Below are 20854 nucleotides of genomic sequence, written 5' to 3'. Positions count from 1 at the left end.
CTTTATGTTGTAGCTGCCCAGCTAGCGCCACTGTGTCGTCTGTTTGTGCATAAAGTACGTGCAGGGGAGCTGGGCCAGACAATAGCCTTGCTGAACTACTACCCACGCACACAATAGAGTTGTGGGATGAGGGCGAGGTTTGGGGCCGTGGTTTTGGGGGCGGCGGGGCTGGAGGTAGGATAGATGGGGGCAGGGGCAGTTGGATGAAGCCCGTGTCTATATGGTGTTCCCAGAATGGGTGAGCTGGGGTTGGGGGGAGGGTGATGGGAACCCGAGCACATCCCCATTGGGATCACGTCGCAGAGCAGCTGGATTTCTTTCATGCTGCAGCGGGGAAATAATTAAAAGCTCTGGCCATTGAAAATGTCCAGTGAATTGGCATGAAGTTCCTTAGTAAGACACTCTCACACATTTGGTATATGTTTATGTAGATGCCCGCGTGCGCTTTAGTCTGCTAAAGCCAGTTTAATGAAGTTGCGTTATAGTTCCGTGAAAAATTCAACCGGCTTTGTTAACCCATGTTTATCTCCTTCGGAGAGTATTGGCAACAGGTCAGGACCCTGTCTGGAAATGGTGCTGTCCTTTAGCTTAGTTTATGGTTACAGAGGGATAGGGCCGGTAAGACCAGCAGTTTTATCACATTCTGTTGTCTCTGTACACATTGCAATGCTGCCCACATACCCCATCTAAATGATTGTTGCTGCTGTATGTCAGACAAGGACTCCTCTTTAATATTCTCCATTATTTTCATCCTAATGATTATGTGTGTCTGATTATAACATACAACTTTAAAAAAAAAAAAAAAAAAATCTGAAACTAACAAAAAACCCATATCGAGTGTGAAACTAGTGTGACTGTGTGTGTGGGGAGATAGGGGGTGCAAAATGAATGAAATCCACGCAACCCAAGAAAGTTGTTCCATTTAATTCTATGCATAATCTTAATGAAGACCTAAATCAAGATTGTCACATGTCCACAGCACACACACACACACACAAGCACACTCCAAAAGCGCAAACAAAGAAAATGCACATACAGTTATAGATCAAAGTAAATTGCCTCAATATCTAAGCAATGTCAATTCTGCATAAAGATTGTCCTCTAATCTCTACACCACTAACACTGAAGCAATTGATTACTATAAAATATACTTTTCTTATTAAAAAATTATATTAAATTCTAATGGCACTTCTACAAATTCTATTAAAAAGATTTTTGTTTGACATTTAGAAGCATTTTTCTTTTTTTTTTTTATAACCAAACTAAAAACAGAGACAGTCAAATGTTGCACAAGAAGCAAATGCAATAATAAATATTTCTCATGATTATACACAATTTCACAGTTGTAACCTGCAGAGGACAAAATTCCAGTATCCGCATATAGGTCATTTTTTGACTTATATACTTAGATCATACAGCATGAGTTAGGCAAACATAGCCCTCGGTCAGGAGTCGCACTGTTTCTGTTGGACTCAACAATCAAAATCTCAGTGTTTCACATTCAACAGTGACATAAACTGAGGAAGAGACTGTTAGTTCCTAGGAGTGCTAGCTGAAAAATAGACACCTTGTCTTCAGTTTAATACATCCAAAACAGATTTAGTCACAAACAAATATGATCCAAAGAATCTCAGATCGCCAATGTAATCTCTTACAAAGCAGCAAAAATTAAATGAAATAGTAATAAATGGACTTGAAACTTTTAGTTTTTGTGGTTTAACATTTTTTGATATGATAGAAAAAACAGGAACGACAGCTGTGAATGGTTTCACATCAGTGGGCCACTGTTGCTGTGATTTGAACTTTGACATCGCAGTCAAGGGCAGAAATGTACAATATAGAAAAAGGCCTTCTCCAGATGCAACACCTATTCGTGTGTCTACAAGGCACATTTGGTGATCATCCTGGAGGTATAAATAAAAACTGCAAACAATAAAAAGAAAGAAAATTTTCACATATCATTAGTTTGTCTAAGTCTGTACACATGTACATTGGAGAATCAAACGATTTTAACTTGTGCCACAAAAAGAAATTTCTTTTATGGAAAAAAAAAACAAAAACAACAACAACAAACAAGACAAAATCTACATTCCTGTGGGTTCAAATTTAAATATACATTACTAACACTACCCAACATCAATGTCTCTGAAATATATTTATTGTTCTGATGACTAACTGAAGTGATTAACCTGTCATGTGCAAGTAAACAGGGAGCCAAAGCACATTTCTTGAAAAATTACAAGCAACCCGAGCTCCAGTGCTGACTGCAGGTCAAGGAGTAGAATGAAAACAGATTGCACATAATTCTGCGAGAACAGGTTGGATTCCTTCGTGCCCTCCACCACCTAAAATTCTGACAAATCACACATTTTGTGTGTGTGTGTGTGTGTGTGTGTGTGTGTGTGTGTCCTGTATTGTCCAGTATTGAACATAAAAATAAAAAAAAAAAAGAAGAAAAATTAAATAGAACCCCTTAGGGTGTCTGTGCTGAAATGCACAGGTAGTCAGCACCTACATCTGACCTCTATTTCACAGCTGCCAAATATCTCGTGTCAGTATCAACCAGTTGTTATTCAATCGAATACTTTGAAGACAATACTCTAATAATTCTGATATTCTCTTGATAGATGTGTAGTCAAATCACTGGGGTACTGCTCCACACGCAGGAACAATGAAGCGTTTATAAACTGCATGCTGGGATAGGGGGGTTGGTCTTTGATGCCTCCAGACAATACACCTGTTTACAGTCTCCTTGGTCTCCCTTTGCTAAATACATTTCTCACATTCCATGGGTTCCATTCAATACAGAAAAGTGCAAAGAGAGACGTGCGCTGGCTTTTCTCCCCACAGCTAGGAGAGAGATACACAATGATCCCTTGAGAACTACCTGTGACTCTGTGGTGGTGGGGAACAATGCTTGTATTGTCTCATTTCTATAGGTAGCCAATGCTGAATCAGTGTGGCTTCGCTTGTGAACAACTGTTTCCTGTGGCACAACAGCAGTCAGAGTGGTTTCAAGCACTCCGATTTGTAGTGAGGTGGAGACCAATCACGCTTTGAATATGAAAAAAAAAGGAACCAATTGCCCCGGGGGAAGACATGACACTTTAAAAGACTGTAGTCTTAATAAGACACCTGACTCTCTAGACCTTACATGTTGTCACATGGAAAACAAACACTTTGATAAATAGAAGATATATTTACATTAAATATACAAATAGTAAGAAATAGCAGCCTAGACAATAGTGTTGAAACTATATGCATGCTAAAAACAAGTGCTTCTCTATGTTCCATGTGACAAATCTCTCAGAGGTTTCTACACGGTATATTAAAATACAATTACAGTAACTTGATTTGCACAGAGAAAATAAAACAAACAGCCCCAACACCAGTTAATGAGTACCAAAATTTCTAGGCAAGACGCGATGTCTGTCAAGCTTATAGAAATAAGAACTACACTAAAGTAAACCCTGAACCAAGTCAAACTAATAAATAAATTCTGATCAAGTCTTCTCAGGACAGATTAGACAAATATAATGAACTTTTAGTGCTACACCCCCTGTTAAGAAATTCATATAGCATCTATGTGAAGAGACAAAAAAAAAAAAAAAAAAAAAGCATTTCCTGCCCGAAGATACTTTCGAGGACTTTAGCATCACAAGAGGCTCCAGCTTCATCAGTAGTAACTTACACACATACAGTAAAAAGATATAATAATGGGAAAAGTTAATTCATAAAGAAAGAAAAGTCAGTAGATTCTGCTGCATGGCTCAGCTTTGATGAACAAACAGCGCTGACAAAAGCCCTCAACAAAACACTGAACGTCCACCTGTCTCCTTCTCCGCCCCCTTCCCCCTCTGGTTAGTGAGGGTTTGCTTTAAATACCATGTCAGTGAAGCCTTTGTGCAATACCAGGAAATAAAAAGGTAATTTGCTAGTAACTACTTGCCTCTGAACTCAAAGCTGGTCAAATAAACATTTATTTGACAAGGACTTGATTTACATTTGTGTAAATGATTTAATTAAAGGAAACTCTTGGGTCAATTGGCATTCAAGTGTAGACAATTACCTTTGTGTCCACCTGGTATTTGGAGTCTAATCTTGATGTTGAATAGGCCTTAAAAGTCACTGAATTTGACAAGACATGGTGAAATATCTCATCTTTGTTTTTAGTAAGTACACTAGGTGAAGTGTTGATAACTTCAGTAGGCACCAGTGTTACAGGCATTAGATTTTTTCTAACTACTTTCCATCCCTCGTCTGATTATACTACTTATTTCTAAGTAGCAATTACAAGGCTGTTTCATCGATGTGCGCTTAGCAACTGAAGAGCTGGTAACTCTCCCCAAGGCAAAAAAAAAAAAAAATATGAAGATATAATGGTCTGCTTGTCTTGTTATAAAACTATAACCAGGTTCATTTAAAAAAAATAAAATAAAATAAAATAAAAATAAAAATAATAATCATACTTCTAGTAGTCAAACTTCATTAGTTTTTTTGCCTTCTGATAGTAGACTTGTTAAGGACACTAAACAAATCCCAAAAAATAAATAATGATGATGATGATGATGATAATAATAATATAATAATAATAATGATGATAATAATAATAGTGATAATGTAGGAGTTTTTTTTTTTTTTTAATTAATTATATTGCTACTCACGGACGGTTCTGATTTTTCATGTGCACAAAGTCTCACCTACTCTGACGATTGTATTAACATATGGATTAGCCATCAACCATATGAACATAGGATGCTTTTTTTTTTCTCCTTTCAGCTAATGTACTCCAATAAACTCAAGAACAGATTGACACAAACAGGACAGAAACAAACAAGTGCATCATCTGATTTGTTCACCTTCGCTCACACAGATCCATCTTAAATCTCACAGCACCCATGTTAATCTCAACAGCCTGTGCACCTCTAACTGTCTCCCTCCAATCAGCATCTATGCCTTTAACTCAGTCCAGCACAGAAAACAGATCCAGTCCTAAAGTTGCCACATGTTAAAGTTGAGAAATGCCTTTGTGGGGGTAGAATCCAAAAGATGTGTTTCCAACAAATTGACAGCATGTGAACACAAACTGGAAAGTTGTTCAGTAATGGTATTCAGTGCGTGAAAAGACAATTTGTCGTATGTTGTGGCACTGGTGAGGAGTTTTATCCAATGGCAAGAGTCTTGACAAGGCCACAGTGAAACTTCCTGATGTGGCGGTAAAGGTCCCCAGACTGGGTGAAGCGCCGTTCACACCATTTACAAGCGTGAGGCTTCTCACGTGTGTGAACTACAGCATGCCGACTCAAGTTATGAGAGTACTGGAAGCTCTTCCCACACTGGCCACAGGTGTATGGCTTCTCGCCAGAGTGCGTACGCTCGTGGCGCTTAAGTGTATACATGCAGGAGAAGGTCTTGTTGCACTGCAAGCAGGTGGGGACCGAGCCGTCGGGGGACAGCTTGGAGCGAGCCCCTTCCTTTTCACGGAAGTGCGAGCTGAGGTGCAGTTGCAGCACATGAGGGCTGGGAAAGACTTTACTGCAGAGGGGGCACACGCACACCTGTTGCCCCGGGGGCAGGAGCACCCCACTGGAGGTGGAGATGTCTGAAGAGGCCAAGTCGTCCTCCTCCTCCTCACTGTCTCCCAGCAGCCTACCCCTCCTCTCCTCTAGCTCCCTTCCTGGGGCGCCCTCCCTCCCTCTGCAGGCCTCCCCCTCCTCGTCCATCAGGTCCTCCTCCTGGGAGAGCAGGGCGGCTGTGGAGCCGTTGTTGCCTGGGAAGAGGGCAGCGAACCCTGTCACCACTGAGCTCCTGGCACTATTCCCAAAGCGCTGGCTCTCAGGGCTCGTCGGCTCACTGTCCTCCTGCTCTGACAGCAAGTCGTGTTCATCTTTAACAAGTGGCTCAATGCCCTGCTGCTGGCTGTCGAGGGCCAGCTGTCCCGAGACGTAGGAGGGGTGTAAGGGATCTCTGCTAGACAGAGGCTTGAAAGACAAATCCAGTGCACAGTCCATGTCATCTGAAGCCCGGGACCTCTGGGACAGCGATACGGTAGAACTACTGACATCAGCTTTTGTTTTTCCAGCTGTTGGGACGCAGGGCTCGGCCTCTGCTGACACATAATTGACACTTACAAGGTCCGGGGACCTGCCAGAGTGACCGTTTGCCTTCTGCCTGCTCCGCGCAGACCTATCACAATCGGTGACAGCCAGCCTGACTTCGCTCTTGTCCATGTCAAACTCTTCTGCTGGGGGGGCCCTGTGAAGCCCCTGAGATGGTGTCTGGAGCTGTCGCCGAATGAGCTGCTTACTGTGCAGCTCGCCATCTGAGGAATTTTCCCTGTCCAGACAGCTGAGTCCCAAACCCTCGCCCATCTTTTCATCCAGAAAGGAAAGTTCCTTGTCCTTAAGCTTGCCTTTACACACTTTGACTATATCATACATGTGGAGGTAACTGGCTGCTGCCAGGACATCCTCCACCGGCAGAGTGCTGAATTCCAACTTCCCCTCATACATAAATTCAAGGAGCAGACTGAAAGCAGGGGCTGTCACAATGTCACTGTTGAGATGCACAACGTCCCTTTTGTCTAGCTGGTCCCTGTAGAAGAGATGGAAGTACATGCTGCAGGAGGCCAGCACGGCTCTGTGCGCTTTGAATCGAGCCTCCCCGACTAGAACTGTGCAGTCACAGAGGAAGCCTTGGTGACGCTGCTGACTCAGACACTGCAGCAACTGGCGGCTATGGTCTGGGAACTCCATTCTTCCTTCATAACCTGATGAAAAACAGGAAAAACAGGACAGGGGATGAACGAAGTAGAGGGCACAGCCAAGCAGCCGTGGCATGCCAGAGGCAAGCGCGTATGGTGACCGAAAACACACAGAGGGAGTGAGACGAAACTTCAGCGCTGATATGATTGAACCAATTAAAAAAAAAAAAAAAAAAAAAAAAGTGTCAGCAAACGGGCATGACCTCGACCCCCCCGCCGCGCTTTGTGATGGAAGTTCACCAAACCCTCCCCGGTGAAATCAGACAGGTTTCAAAGTGCACCCACCGGTCTCCGCCGGTCACTTTACCTAAGTTGAGAACAGAAGCGGTCCATTCTCTCCGGTGATGCAGGTTACGCTCCGCTGCGCTCACCCGCCCACGTACCACGGTGTGAATGGATCAACTCTCCAAACGGCCCTCGGCAGTCGGGGTTTTGGTGGTCACCCCCCCCAAACACACACACACACACACACACACACACACACACACCACCTCTACCGGGGGAAAAAAAGCGAATAGCGACGCGTCAGTGAGTTTCCAAACGCACACAAAACAGCGGTGTTTACAGACCAAGCAAGTGGAGCTGTGAACGGCAGCACCGCTCCGTCCGTCCGTCGGGGAGGAGGGATGGCGTGAAGAGCGGAGCGGAGTGAGTAAACTGCTGCTCTGTTTGCTAATTACACTGCAAGCTGTGGAGTCAGCTGCTCTGACATCACCGCAATGGAAACGCTACCTCCAGCTGTGCTCCCCTTTATGCCATATGTTAACTCCGCGCTGCGCAGTGCAAAAAAATTTATAGAAATAAATACACACCCAGAAGAGAAAAAAAAAACTTCCAAAACTGACTGGATCCGCGAGTGGTACAAGATTACACGGCATTTCCAACTTTTCCTCTCCAATCGGGTCATTAATCGCCAAAGGGAGAAAAAAAAACGCACTCGACGAGGACAAAACGCTTTGTGCCCCCTCCTTCTTTTTACTCACACACAGCTGTGAGGTGTTTCTTTAAAGGGGTTAATTCAAAACAGAGAGGGCAGATGGCACAGAGGGGGGAAAGTGACTCCGGTCAATTGAATATTAAAGTTTGATGCTACCGAGAATGCCGTGCGGACATTTTGCCCACATGAGTTCTGGATATCTTTTTTCATTTAATCTATTTTTTTTAAGATAAAGTGTAGGTAGGTGGTAAAGGGGCCGAGGGCGCATTGAACCGAGCACCATGTCCGTGTTGGGAGACGCATTGCTGGGATCCTTTTAAACAGCAGAGGAACTCGCAGCAAAAGCCAACTGCGCTGAACGAAGCGGCGAGGGAGACACTCTTTAACTTTCTCTTTCTCCGCTCCGAAGCACGAAAACACGCTCTACTCACATTCACTTCCGCCCACTTCGTCGTCTTTTTTCCTAAAAGCGCCGATTTCCTTTCATGATGTGCGGCCAGATGTTCGCTTCTCCTTGTCGTTTCTTGAGCTTCGGTCCGACCCCGGCAAGGCAGGCTGCACTCAGCGCTGCTGTGTGTCAAGCAGGTTGATAATGGCACAAGTCTCGCGATATTATCGCGCGGCCACAATAAGTTGGGGAGCTGCTCCGTAAATTCGCACAGCGGCGGCAGCAAGTAGCAGCGCACACTGGGAACATCAATTGGCTGCCTTATTAAAACACCTGTCCCATGTAAGGGGGGGCTGTGCTCTGCTCTGCAAGTTCAATTCTCAGTATGGAAAAGGGAGAGACGAAGTGTCACAACTTAGACGTATTGTTTTTAACCGAAAGCAAGCTCTGAAACGTTAAAGGTGTCAAAGTTAAAAGTGTAATTTGATCACTTCTTTTTTTTTAATCCAGATCTCATTGAAGTGAACGAGCTTTGTAAAGATAAAATCCACCTTTCAAATTTCACTAATTTGACAAGCCAAAAAAAAATGCTCTTGTGTTTTTTCTTTAATTCTTTCCTTTTACACCTCTTTAGCACAGAGAATTGGTATTTGTGAGGGTTATCCAAACCAATAAAAGAATTGCAAATTGTGCTTTGTGGTTTAGAGGGTCTGTGGTCTTTTGGGTACTTTTAAGGGCCGTTCTCTCTAATCCTGCTTTGGGTTGTGGAATTCCCTGGCACTGAATCACCCAGTGCCTTTGTTTTTCTCAGACCACACCAGGTCCTCGCTGTGTTTTATTTAGCTTAAATCATCTGAGGACAGGCAGGGTGATTTCTGAGAGCAGTGGTTTAAAAAAAGATGGACACATTTGACCAAAAATGAAAAATAACAACTCCTGAGTCTGTTTTGTAATTGTTAAAGCTACTGATGATGGCACAGTGGAGAAACAGGGGCTTGAGGTTGCAGCTGCTCATCTTGCCCCCCCACCCCTTCTCTTCCCTCCTCCTGTCCCTCCCTGCGCTCCCCCAACTGCCTCAGTCACCTTTGCCCTGTGTTCCAGCTGTCGTGTGTTTTGAAAGGGCCATTTGCAGCTCCTCACAGCCTCCTGACACAGAGGGGAATGAGCTATGTGACGGGAGGCGGCAGCCACTGGTCGGAAGGGGCCACCGGCTAGATTCTTATCCACTTACTGCTTTATTCCATTTTTAGTCCGGCTGTTACTCTTACAGACAGTGGATATCTGCACTCTGATCATGTCCAGATGATCGTGAGCAAGACAGTGTCATGGTCTCGAAATAAAAACTCTCCTTATTTAGTTAATTGGATCCTAGATAGGAAAAAACAAAATGATGAGTGACCTCTTACTTGATAAAAGCCCATCCAATAAACTAAATATATTTGAAATGTCTGATGTGTGTGGCACACGAAAAGCAAATTACCATTGAGCACTGATACACACACACACACACACCATCCATGCAGGGGCAACAGTGTGGATAAGAATAGGAGCAGTGGCCCCGTGTTTCACTGGCCCTGGCAAACTTAGGCGCCCAGTAGAGGAGGGGTGTGTGTTCACAGGGCAAGACAAAGCAGTGGTTGTGCCTGGGGACCGTGGCCTCAGAGAGAGAGGCTCGGCACGGTGAAGGTTCTCACACACACAAAAAGATAGAGAGACAGAGAGAAGGAGAGAGAATGAGAGTGGGGGAGCGAGTGAGGGGGGTGGGGGGGCACTTCCTGGAGGTTCATTCTTCCTCTCTGCAATCATCAATGGCATTCTCCCCCTGACCCACTCCTCTCTCAGACAAACAAAAGACCCCACATTCCAGTGTAGCCTGACCGGCCAACCAGCCAGCCATCCAACCACAGTCGAACCACATCACTCTCCCCAACTGGACCAAAGTCTCATCATGGGGGTGGGCTTAAGCTTTGTTGTAGATAGTTCTCCAAGGACACTTGCATTCTAACCTGATGCATTAAAAACCTTAACCTTCTTCTACAAGTACTGATTTGGGGGTTGAGAAATTAAGCATTCCTCTTTTTTCTGACCTTGGAGACCAATGCATTTTTGTCCGTTACACATTTAAAGGTGCTGTATTGTGTTTTGCTGCACTGTCTTACATCTTACTCATTAGTGCCACATTTTTCAGTTGTGCACCATAGTTAGTTACACATTAAAGTTTTGCACACAGCAAAATTTTTGTGATGTTAAAAAAATATAGTTGTTCAGCATTTGGGGAAATACACTAATTTACTACGAAACAGATAAGGGAACGATATAACAATACAACAATCTATGTCTACGTGGATGCTGGCACTGAATAGTTTAGATTAACAGTAAGTCAGGAAGTGTGTTGTCCAAAGATATTTGTGGCATCTGTAAAGCTCATAATTTTCCATCATATGCAAAGTTATATGCATGATTTTTGGGGGGGTTCCTAGCTCCTGATTTCCTGGAGTCCCAGTTGCTCCCACACAAGAAATAGTCCAGAATATAACATTTTGCACTTTGGCTTTTGTACAGATCAAACAAATGTGGCAATTAACGAGCTTCGGGGGTGCTGGTCGACAAACTTGAACAGCCAAGATAACAGTTTCCCACCTTTATGCCAAGTTAAACTAACGGGCAGCTGGCTTCAGCTGCATACTTTCCTCTCAAACAGGTGAGGAAGCGCATTCAACCATTCATTTCACACATCTTTTTTTTTTTCATTGTACAGATCCAAAGTGTAAATATAGAAGCGATGAACATGACACAAATTGTAAAAGACCTTTGTGGCAAATTTGTGATTTTGGTTTAATTAATAATTGTCTCTTATTTATTTCTGCAACACTGCAAGCTAAGAGCATCACTGTTCAAAACTACTCGCTATGAAACTGAATCTTCAGCTGCGTAACAGATAGATAATACAGCCAGGAAAATAATGAGGCAGTACAAGTAACATTGCACTGCAGATGCTGGGAGATGCAGTATTGGTCATACCCCCCACCACTTCCTCTCTGTTATGGACCTCCTGCTCTTCTTTGTCCAATAATTGCTACTACATGTTATCTATTCTCCTTCAACAGCCTCTGCTCTGTTTTGTTTGTTATACTCTGGACAGATACTGTGACTAGACAAGAATCAGATGAGTCCGTGGCAGGAAAGACATTATTAAGTCATTTTGACTCTTTGATCTTGTTACTTTTGCTTTGAACCTGAAAAACAAACAACAGGCGAGGCATTCCCATCACCAGAGCAGAGACAGCTGAGGAGGAGGAGGAGGGATGCCCTCAGTCAGCTCTGTCTGTATGACAAGAACAGCTTGCAGTGAGGAACATATTACAGTCTAAGTGACAAAGAGGGGAAATGACAACAGAGGGGGCTGAGAGACAGAGGGCAGAGGCCACCAAGTTTTTCATCACGGGGTGAAAGCTGGCAGCTGTCCCTGCTCTCTTGTTCTAAAATTATTTATCCTGAAACTTTTCACTGTCACTGTCTCACTTTTTTTTGTCTTGCACATATCTGCGGTTTAATGCACAACACTGTATAATCACAATTTGGGAAGAGATGTAATCTTTAAAAGTATGACAATGCAAAACATTGCAGTTGACGGTATATCTGACAAATTCATGGCGGCAAGTTTTTAGACATTTTAAGGTTTTAAGGTGAAGGAAACATGTTTTTACTTTGTGGCCAAGTCATCTGAGGGCTTCATTTGATACAGTGGATCTGACTTCTTTTAGGTCTGACTGACTGGCTTGCCCGTACCTGTCCTGAACTGATTTAACTCCTAACTGTCTGGCAGGAAGTCTTAGTGGCTGCAGGTGACTGTTAATCTTAAATAATCTGGTTTAACAAGCGGGTTTACTGTGTGATAAAAGATGATAGAAATCTTAATGCTCTCACATTGTACTTTTTCGATTTAATCAGGGCATATAACTAATTTCTTTAAATCTGCTCTGGTATCATGTTGCTCAGCTCTTTCGACAAAAGAAATCTGAAAGATGAAGAATGAAGAGTTAATTCTGGTTCTTGGAAAATAATATTTTGACAAACAATGCCTACTTAAGGCTCACTTGCCAGCTTTTTTTTTATATCTGAGATGGGTCTGTAGACTGGAGCGTACAGATTTGAATCCATCCCCTCATGGATAGAGTGTGATGGTGCATAGCACCCTTGTTTCAATTTCAACTGAGATAAATAAGAAGTGCAGTACAGAAGTGCCACCACAAAACAAATCATAGTTGTGTTAAGTAGATTTTGAAAGATCTAGCCTTAGACCCAGAGAAAGAAATCTAAAGGTTCTATTTAATTCTGAATTTCATGTCCCATTCTGCTTTTATTGGAAATGTCCAAGGACCTTTCCCTGGTCTTTCCGTATCCTCAGGAATCTCCAAAAATGCACCATAAATCATGAAGTAGCCAACCTCCTGTCTGAGTGCTGACAGGCAGCAGGACAAAAAGCATCACATACATGCCAAACTACTTACAATGGTTTCTTTTTAGTAAGTTTTTTAGTCTTTTTTTGGTAAATTGTCAATTCTAAAATGTTTTTAAGCACCTAGGCCGGGTCCAGTGTGGATATCAGTGAAAGCATTTTCAAAGTGTGACATTAAAATTTTATTCCTTATCAGCTCAAAAGCATCCCAAAAGCATCTCAAAAGCTCAGAACTCATGCTTTGGTCTGCCAACTGCCTTTTTTGCTGTTGCTGTTGCTGTTTCGTGGTTGAATTTGTTGTCCAAGTAAAACACAAAGAACATTAAATATATTTTTTTTTATTTCAGCATTCAGACTGACAATATTTAGATATGTTTCTAACTCTTTTAGGCATCTGCATTTCTTTATTGTTTTATCATGGATGTTTTATTTTTGTTCAGCTCTTCATTTACTTGGAAGTCTAATTTAACCAAATTAATTGATTAACTGACTATCTGACTTTAGTTGACCAATGCTGAGTACATTTACCTTATTAACACATCTTTAACTCCACTGCATATCTGATGTATTGGACTTTTTCTACACAGCATTATGTGCCATTATTACTACACTCTTAGCAACTGCTTATTCGTTCCTGCTGGAGCCAATCCCAGCTCTCATTGGGTGAGGGTGGGGTCCACCATGGACAGCTTGTCAGTCCAATGCAAGGCCAACACATAGAGACAGACAGAGAAAAACAACCACTCACACTCAGACCTGCAGACAATTTAGAGTCACCAATCAACAGGCATAGGAGAACATGGAAACTCCACCCAGAAAGGCCCCAGGCCTGGGAACCGAACCCATGACCTTCTTGTTGTGGGGAAACAGGGCTAACCACTATGCCACCCCAGTCATTTCTTTCAAACTTATATTTACGTGGCAACTTTTATAAGACTATATAACATTATTTAACAACAAGTTATGCGTACTATTATATTATAGTATGACATATAATCCATTCCAGTAGTATTAAAACAAATATTTACACTTAGTCATCATAAAATGAATAATCTGATTGATAAAAAGTTAGCTTTGGTGGTCAAGTTTCTTGCAGCTTAAGTATAGATATTTATTAGTGGTTGATTTTTTTAATTTTTGTTCATTTCAGTTTTCTGTGATGGTAAACTAAGTACCTGGGTGTTTGTGACAGACATAAAAATAAATAAAATCACAAACGTGAACAGGATAATGATAAAAACTTCAGCTACAACAAAGAAGTCAGATGGATGGATAGATAGTTTTCATCTGTCTTTCTCTCTTGTAGAAGCTGAGTTACAGATTCATGTGATGGTCCGTGGGCAGCACAGGCTGTGTTCATGGAGGCCATACAGGATAAGCTCGTAGAGACTCTGCAGGCTCGTTTTTGTTTGTTTGTTTGTTTTTTTGCTTCTTCAATGGGACGGCTGACACCACGCCGCTCCTCCTGCCGGAGAGCGGCAGATAAAGGGCCGGCGCTAGGACCCGGGAGAGCGGGCTGCCACAGAGGCATTGCAGACTGCGCGTTTGGGAGGTGTAGTGGAAGAAAGGCAAGAGAAACGGAGTAAATGAGAGCACTTTTGTCCAGATTGTTGAAGGACTTACCAACTTAATATTCCGCCGAAACAGCTCCCTATAATGAGACGGACACACAGTTGAATTCCTGTCCAGGTAAATGTCCGCGTTTGCTTCGCATTGTTAACTACAAGAGGTCGACAGCTAGACAGGGTAGGTCCCCATTGTACTTACATGGGATGCGGTTATTCTCACCCAAGCTGCCCTGCTAGGCCCCATATCCTTTCTATCGCTAAATGCAAAAGGTACTTTCCTGACTCCACTCCGCTTACAAGTTGTTTTAGCAGTCAAGCCAAAAGGCTTATGAAGGTCCCGCGCCGATTAATAACGTTGTTTTTTTTTCCACCAACAACACTTCGTCTCTGTGGATATTAAACCATTCATTTTTTTTTTACAATGACCACTTTTGAGACACAGCCCTGAGGCCAAAATATCTGCATGTTGCTTTGAACGCTCCGTCTTTACGACAGAGTTGTTGTTTTTACTTTACGGCCCGGGAGGTAAATGAAAACAAATGAGCTCAACAGGAGAGCAGTTTTCATTCATTGTTATGAAGTACCGCTGCGTTTGTTTACTGCTTTGACGGAATAATGAATCACCAGACAATCGTTTTACGTTTAGTTTCCAGCTTTGGTGGCCCTGTTGCAGCCACATGCAGTCACAGAAAGTTGTGCATCCTTGTTGACTTCTTGTTGTTCCCATGCGTTGGCTCTGAAAATGGACTTCCACTTGGCTCTTCGAGCAGCAGGGAGGTCATTTGAAAATAAAGGTCGTAATGGTCTTGATGTCCTGTTTTCCTCCACAGTAAACAGTACAGCAAGATAATGCATGTGTTTTAGTGTTTTTGTGATGGGTTTCACTCTCCTCACTGTCATCATCCCACCTACAGTGATGCATGTGTTTACTGAATCATGCTAAGTACAGGGGTTCATGTCAACTAGATTTCTATTGGGTGTCCATGTGAAAACATTGTCAGGTTTTGTGGATTTAACGCCTAGCTTGATATAAACCTCATGGTACTCATGTTATGTGTTTCCTTCCCCCAGAGGTCGCATTTACATGTACAATATGGAAAGAGAACATTGTCCCTGTGCATGTTGTACCTGTTATGCCTTTAAGCATCAAAAAGTTTTAGTCGGTCATGAGACTACGTCTGTCCAATGTGTGTGTGCAGTGGGACTTGGCATGTGACCCGGGGAAGACGTAACAAGCTGGTGTAATGATGCAGCCACTGACTGCCTGGCTGTCCCTGTTCTATTTAGAAAATACCAGTCACCTCCCACCCAATCCCCTTGTAGCCCCATTGACGCAAATGTGCCACCAGTTGCATGCAGAATCCGAAGAATGTTGTTTGAAGTTTTGTCCCGGTACATGGGCAGACTTAAAGCATCTGTCTCTGCTTCGGGAGTTAAGATGTACTATCACTGACGAGCGTACGTGCCTGATGATGGCAGTCCATGTTACAGTTACCCTCTTGGTCTGAGTCACAAAACTGAGAATACTCTTTGTTTGATTCAGCTTGTTTGCTGGTTGCTCATGTTAACAGCCAACTGTCGAGGATGTTAACGTGTTATATATATTTGAGTCACTCCAGGTTTGTGCTTTATCTTCAATTTCGTTTCTGGCTTGTCTGAACAGCCTGAAATGGAATACATTAACATGAATCATGGAGGGGTTGCTGTTCCTGTCATCATGGGATTAAAGCAGCAAGCCTCCTTGGCTTTCAAGGTTACACTAGCAGTGGTTTGATATTTAGCTACACCTATTCACAAAATTCTTATCATTGGTGATGTGTTTTCAGGGAACTTGAAAGAGGAACTTGGCACTGTGTAGCAGATCACAGTAGTACTGGTTACATCGTCTCTTACAAAGACAATTCAATTGTCACTTCACAGATTGTTTTCCAGCAGCAGGTGAGCATATGAGTGAGTGTTACATGAGTGTAATGTTGTACCTAGGTTACAGTTGTAACTGTAACCTAGGTGCTGACACAGTTGCTTAGCCAGCCAACAGCAGATAATGAAGTAAAAACAGTCTTGTATCTATTGATCTGTGATGAAGGAAGTAGTGTGGTGATGGCGGCCTGATTTTCAGCTTCCTGCTGTAAGCACAGGAGACTGTCCTCACCAGCCTCAGTGCCTCAGTGTCAGGCTCAACGTGTGGCATCTTTGCTGCACAACACAGATTTGCATTGAATATGGTGGCCCATGGAGCTGGGGCCTGAAAGATGAATGATTGAAAGCTGCACTGACAGCAGGGTAGCGGGTAGGCAGACAGGGCAGACAGGACGGGCGGGCAGGCAGGCAGGCGGGCGGGCAGGCAAGCAGGCGGGCGGGCGGGCGGGCAGGCAGGCAGGCAGGCAGGCGGGCGGTGGCCCAGAGGCCTGAGGACCATGTGACCTGCTGTCAGGGTACTGGGTTCATTCAGTGGCTGCTGGCTGCAGCGCTGGCAGCAGCCCAGCTTTTCCACACAGGCCGCAGTAGCAACAGGTCGCTCCCATTAAAACAGCAGCACTCTGTTGTGGCTCCAGAGCCGGTCTTGTGCATGTGTTGCTTTTTTGGCTGTGGTGTGTGCGCTCCAGTTTGTTTTTGTGATGTATCCCAATGTGTATATAATGTGTGCGTGCTTGTATCAGAGTACACACTAAGATGCTAAAGGGATCCAACGGTTTGTGTGATCCCTAGTTTGAATTGCACTTGGTGTGCTATTTCAAATCCCGCTCCCACGATCCTTCCAACATCGACTGTCCGACACAAGCACCACAACCCCAGTGCAATAAACAAAAACACTGAGTGAAAATAAACCCTGCTTTCATAAACTTACTTTTGCTCATTGAATGGAAGTGAGCAGAATGAAAGTAAAAAGCATGTTGATCACACATTCAACGACAGATGTACCCGAGCCTGGGGCTGTACTGATATGACTTGTAGTCTGTCAATAGTCACATCCACTTCCTGTTGTTGTCCCCACCAGTAGGCTGGATGGGGCCACTCAAACAGAGCTCTCTTTTGATGGCTTTACTCTGATGGAGCAGCAGCAGGCAAATTGATTTCAGTCAATGGTCAGAGATTGCCTAGTGCAGTATGTGACATTTGTGTGAATAAGCAAGGCAATTGATCATTCTCCCGCCTCGGCCGTGCACTCAAAGCTGTATTTATATCATAAAAAGTACTGAATGAATCAAAAGGTCAAGTGTTTTAGTAATGATAGCCTGCAATCTTTTTCATATGCAATGTTCATGGTGGAATTTAGTCCCATTATTGCATCACGTGACCGAGTGCTGTTTTATCTGGTTTTATATCAAACATTGTGAGTTAAGTTTGAACAGGTAAGACTGCTTCTGTAGCTTGAGCTTTTACCCACACATAATTTTCAGTCTGCATTTTACTCATACAGCTCCCTGAAGACCCTCTCACACATTGGCTTTATCTAAATGTGACAGCAGTTTGCTCCCACCACAGGCTGGGTGTGAATAAAAACAGCAACACTCACATTTGCGGCACACAAAGGAACTGTAAACAAAGTGCCTTCTCTTCTCAACATTCATTTTGTGACACCTTGAGGCCTGTTTTTAGTTGGTGGTCTAAAGCTTTTAATCATATCACATGATCGTTATCAGCAGATGGAGGTTTCTTTGTTGTCACATAGAGGTAAGAAGGAAAAAAAACATTTTCTTCAGCCGTCTGTGAATATTTTAAACATGTTACCTAAAATTTAACATAAAGTAATAAAGCATCACCATGGCTTATCTTGCGTTCTTGAGTAAAGCAAATGATCCTCATCACGATCCTTCTCATGGTATGATAACAGGCTATGATATGATATAGGATATTTAATCGTCAAGTGGCAAATCTAAATTGATGAAAAACAAAAATTAATAAAATTATATCAGAACATACTGATGAAGAATTATATGTTTGGAGGCAGCTGGACCTGAAAATGGAATCTGTAGAATGATCATAAATGTAGAATATAAGGAAGTTAATAATCAATGTCATGATGGGAGGGGGGGGCAGTAATTGGCCTCGTAGTGAAAGACTTGAGCATTGCTCTGTAGTGAACAGAGCATTTGGAAATTCAGTTTGTTGCCTGATGTCCAGTTTTATTTGAGTTTAAGCCCAAACAAAGATGTGCAAGTGGAAAAGTGACCCCTGCCATACCTCTCAGAAACTCATTTACCCAACTCTGCATAAACGGACACATAATGCTCAGTGAACCTGCACAAATACCTCAAATATCTAAACTTCTTACCCCTTGTCTACAAGATAAAGATCCAGGAAAAACTGATCTAGATGCATGACCTACCCCGGAATAAACCACAAGTTGTGCAACTGCAAAATAAGTTTTGAAGAATTGAGAATGATTTGATGACATTATTTCCAAACTCTGCTGCTCTAGTTGTGAGTAGAAAGTCTATCAGGAGAGGTGGTGTTGTGTGCGAACAGCATGGAATTTTCCAATATGGGAGACTTCTTTGTAAATGCCAAAAGCCACAGCCTTAACACAGATATTTGAACCTTGACGTGGAACAGGTTACACATGTGAAAAGGACTGCTCTGGGGTTTTAGCATATACTCCACTAACCGGACCATAAATCACAACGGTCTTCTCGATTCCACTGCCTCTCCTCTACTATGTTGACCTGAGGGTTAATATTCAGACAAGTGGAAAAACTCTTTCACCTCAATACAGGGCTAATTTTTACTCTTCTTCAAATAATAGGTAACCATCATTGAGAAGGCATCTGTAAACCCCAGGACCCCGTCTCCAGGCTCCTGTACAGGGCTGTTTGAAGAAAACTTGGGAAACGAAGCTGTGTCTCTTCCTGTGGGAAACCTGGATCCTCCACCCTGCCCACCAACATGACCAATGTGGTGATCGTCAAGGAGGGGTGGCTGCATAAAAGAGGTGAATAGATATTTTGCAGAGCGCTTTTTATGCTCTTTAATTGAATATCTGTTGTAAAGAGTCATCTGAGGAGCCACCTGAGGCCTTGTGGTGCTTAAAGCCATGCTGGAATAAGTTGATTACTGTGCTCACCTAAGTATTCACAAAATGTGCTATTGAATGTGCAACAATTGTTTACAATTCAATCAAGATGTAGCATGGTCATTATGACCTCATGTCCCAGAAACCCCAAGTGGGCAAACCAGCAGACCTACCAAGTTGGCACAGAACCCTGAACATGGAAAGACCCTAAAATATCTTAATTATGGAAACATTTCATTCATCTCGTTATTATTTGCATGAGAAATGTATTTCAACTGCAAAATGGCTTTGCTTAGTGCAAGTGTTCAGTACATGCAGAGCAGACTTCATCTGCTATAGTTTAAGTACAGCGTGGTGAGTCAAGTTTTTGACTAATTGTTAAAATATTTCACGAATCCACATGACCTCTTCTCATTCACATACTTCATTCCTGAGGTACACGGATTAGCAAGAATTTACTGTAGTTTGCTTGCATCAGATTTGTTCATTAAAAACTGCAGAAAAGCTTGAACATGTGTCCAAGTTGATCGATCACTGGCAAACCTATGCAAACAAGCAGTATGCAAGATCTAATGTAGAGCTGTAAGCCATCCAGTTGCAGAGTCCCCAGTGGGCCCCATTTTGCTGTTCTGACAGTGCTGTGTGGCGTGGCGTGGCGTGGCTCTCAATCGGGCACGAGTCCTGTTGTTTGGACGAAGAGGCATTCCTCACATACCTGCTGGCTTTCAGCAGCTTTATGTGTGCATACTAACCTCTACCTTCAACTGTGTCTGCCCCACTCCACCGCTGTCTCCACCAGCCCCACTGGAGGCAAATATGAAACAAAAATCACTAAATGCTAGGGGCCCAGTGCTAAACCAGGTTTTTACTGGAAAAGGTGAAACCAAGACTGACTGAGGGGAATAAGGTGATGGGAGCAGTTCACAAGGAGAGTTCTGGGGCTCAAGGGGGAACCAAGTACCACTGTGGTGCTGTCAGCCCTCACTCCCCCCTCCTCAAGGCCTGGGCAAAGAGCATAACAAGCTGCTGTTTTAGGAGAGGGTCAGCTTGGTTCGGTTCACTCGGTCCTGGGCAGACACACCCTGGCCATTCCAGGGAATGTAGGGATAAACTAATTTGCTGTTTGTGTTGTATTATAAGTTTTTTGCACATTTTTGCTGGTTTATGCTGAGAGATTTTATGAATAAAAATAGCTCAGCCGGTATTCCACAGCAGGACTGCACCTCTGTCAAGTCAACTTCATGAGGTTTCATGAGATTCTGAAGTATCAGCCATTTTTAAATATGTAGCTGTTTAAGGTAAACAGTGTATTTCATTTAGTATAGTTAGAAAGTACCAAAAACACTATTTTCTAGCTATCTAATCTACAATCCACAAGTAACATTTTTTTTTCAGATATGTGTCATTTATAACACAAACTGTTTTATTGCATCTGTCCAAGGGAAAAAATTAGAATAGTAACGTCTTTTCCTTGGAAGTAAAATTACATTTCTTCTCCCCAACAGTCAGGTCATGTGTCTAATATTGTTGTGTGCAAAAAGCACATTCTGCTGCTTATTATTAATTGTCCCACAGATTTGGCATATGTCCATTTTTCCTCACATTCAGGAGTGCTGATTAAAAAAACAGAAGATGTTGATTGATGGGCTGTGTAAAATATAACTGAAATGGGCAAATGATGACTGTTCAAATAACAGTCAGGTAGGGTGACAGAACATCAGAAAA

At 42.9% G+C, this 20854-nt stretch overlaps 2 protein-coding genes across 3 annotated transcripts in view; one reads left to right on the top strand and one right to left on the bottom strand.

The window, feature by feature from the left end:
* Window positions 1-4568: 4568 nt before the first annotated feature.
* Window positions 4569-8262, bottom strand: zbtb42 (zinc finger and BTB domain containing 42). The gene is made up of 2 exons (XM_029493569.1): window positions 8132-8262; window positions 4569-6769 (listed from the first exon to the last, which is right to left on the bottom strand). The coding sequence occupies exon 2, from the start codon at window positions 6753-6755 to the stop codon at window positions 5163-5165; it is 1593 nt and encodes a 530-aa protein (XP_029349429.1). The 5' UTR covers window positions 6756-6769; window positions 8132-8262; the 3' UTR covers window positions 4569-5162.
* Window positions 8263-14083: 5821 nt separating this feature from the next.
* akt1 (v-akt murine thymoma viral oncogene homolog 1) overlaps window positions 14084-20854 on the top strand; it is a 29622-nt gene continuing 22851 nt past the window's right edge. For both annotated transcript variants that reach the window (XM_029493575.1, XM_029493574.1), the window contains exons 1-2: window positions 14084-14236; window positions 18863-19048. In XM_029493575.1, the coding sequence (XP_029349435.1) occupies window positions 19003-19048 (46 nt within the window). In that variant the 5' untranslated portion in view covers window positions 14084-14236; window positions 18863-19002. The remainder of the gene's footprint in view (window positions 14237-18862; window positions 19049-20854) is intronic.

This window comes from Echeneis naucrates, chromosome 22 (genome assembly GCF_900963305.1).
Source record: "Echeneis naucrates chromosome 22, fEcheNa1.1, whole genome shotgun sequence".
NCBI classification, from domain to species: domain Eukaryota; kingdom Metazoa; phylum Chordata; class Actinopteri; order Carangiformes; family Echeneidae; genus Echeneis; species Echeneis naucrates.
The sequence above is the reverse complement of the archived record's forward strand: the minus strand, read 5'-3'. Positions and strand labels throughout refer to the sequence as shown.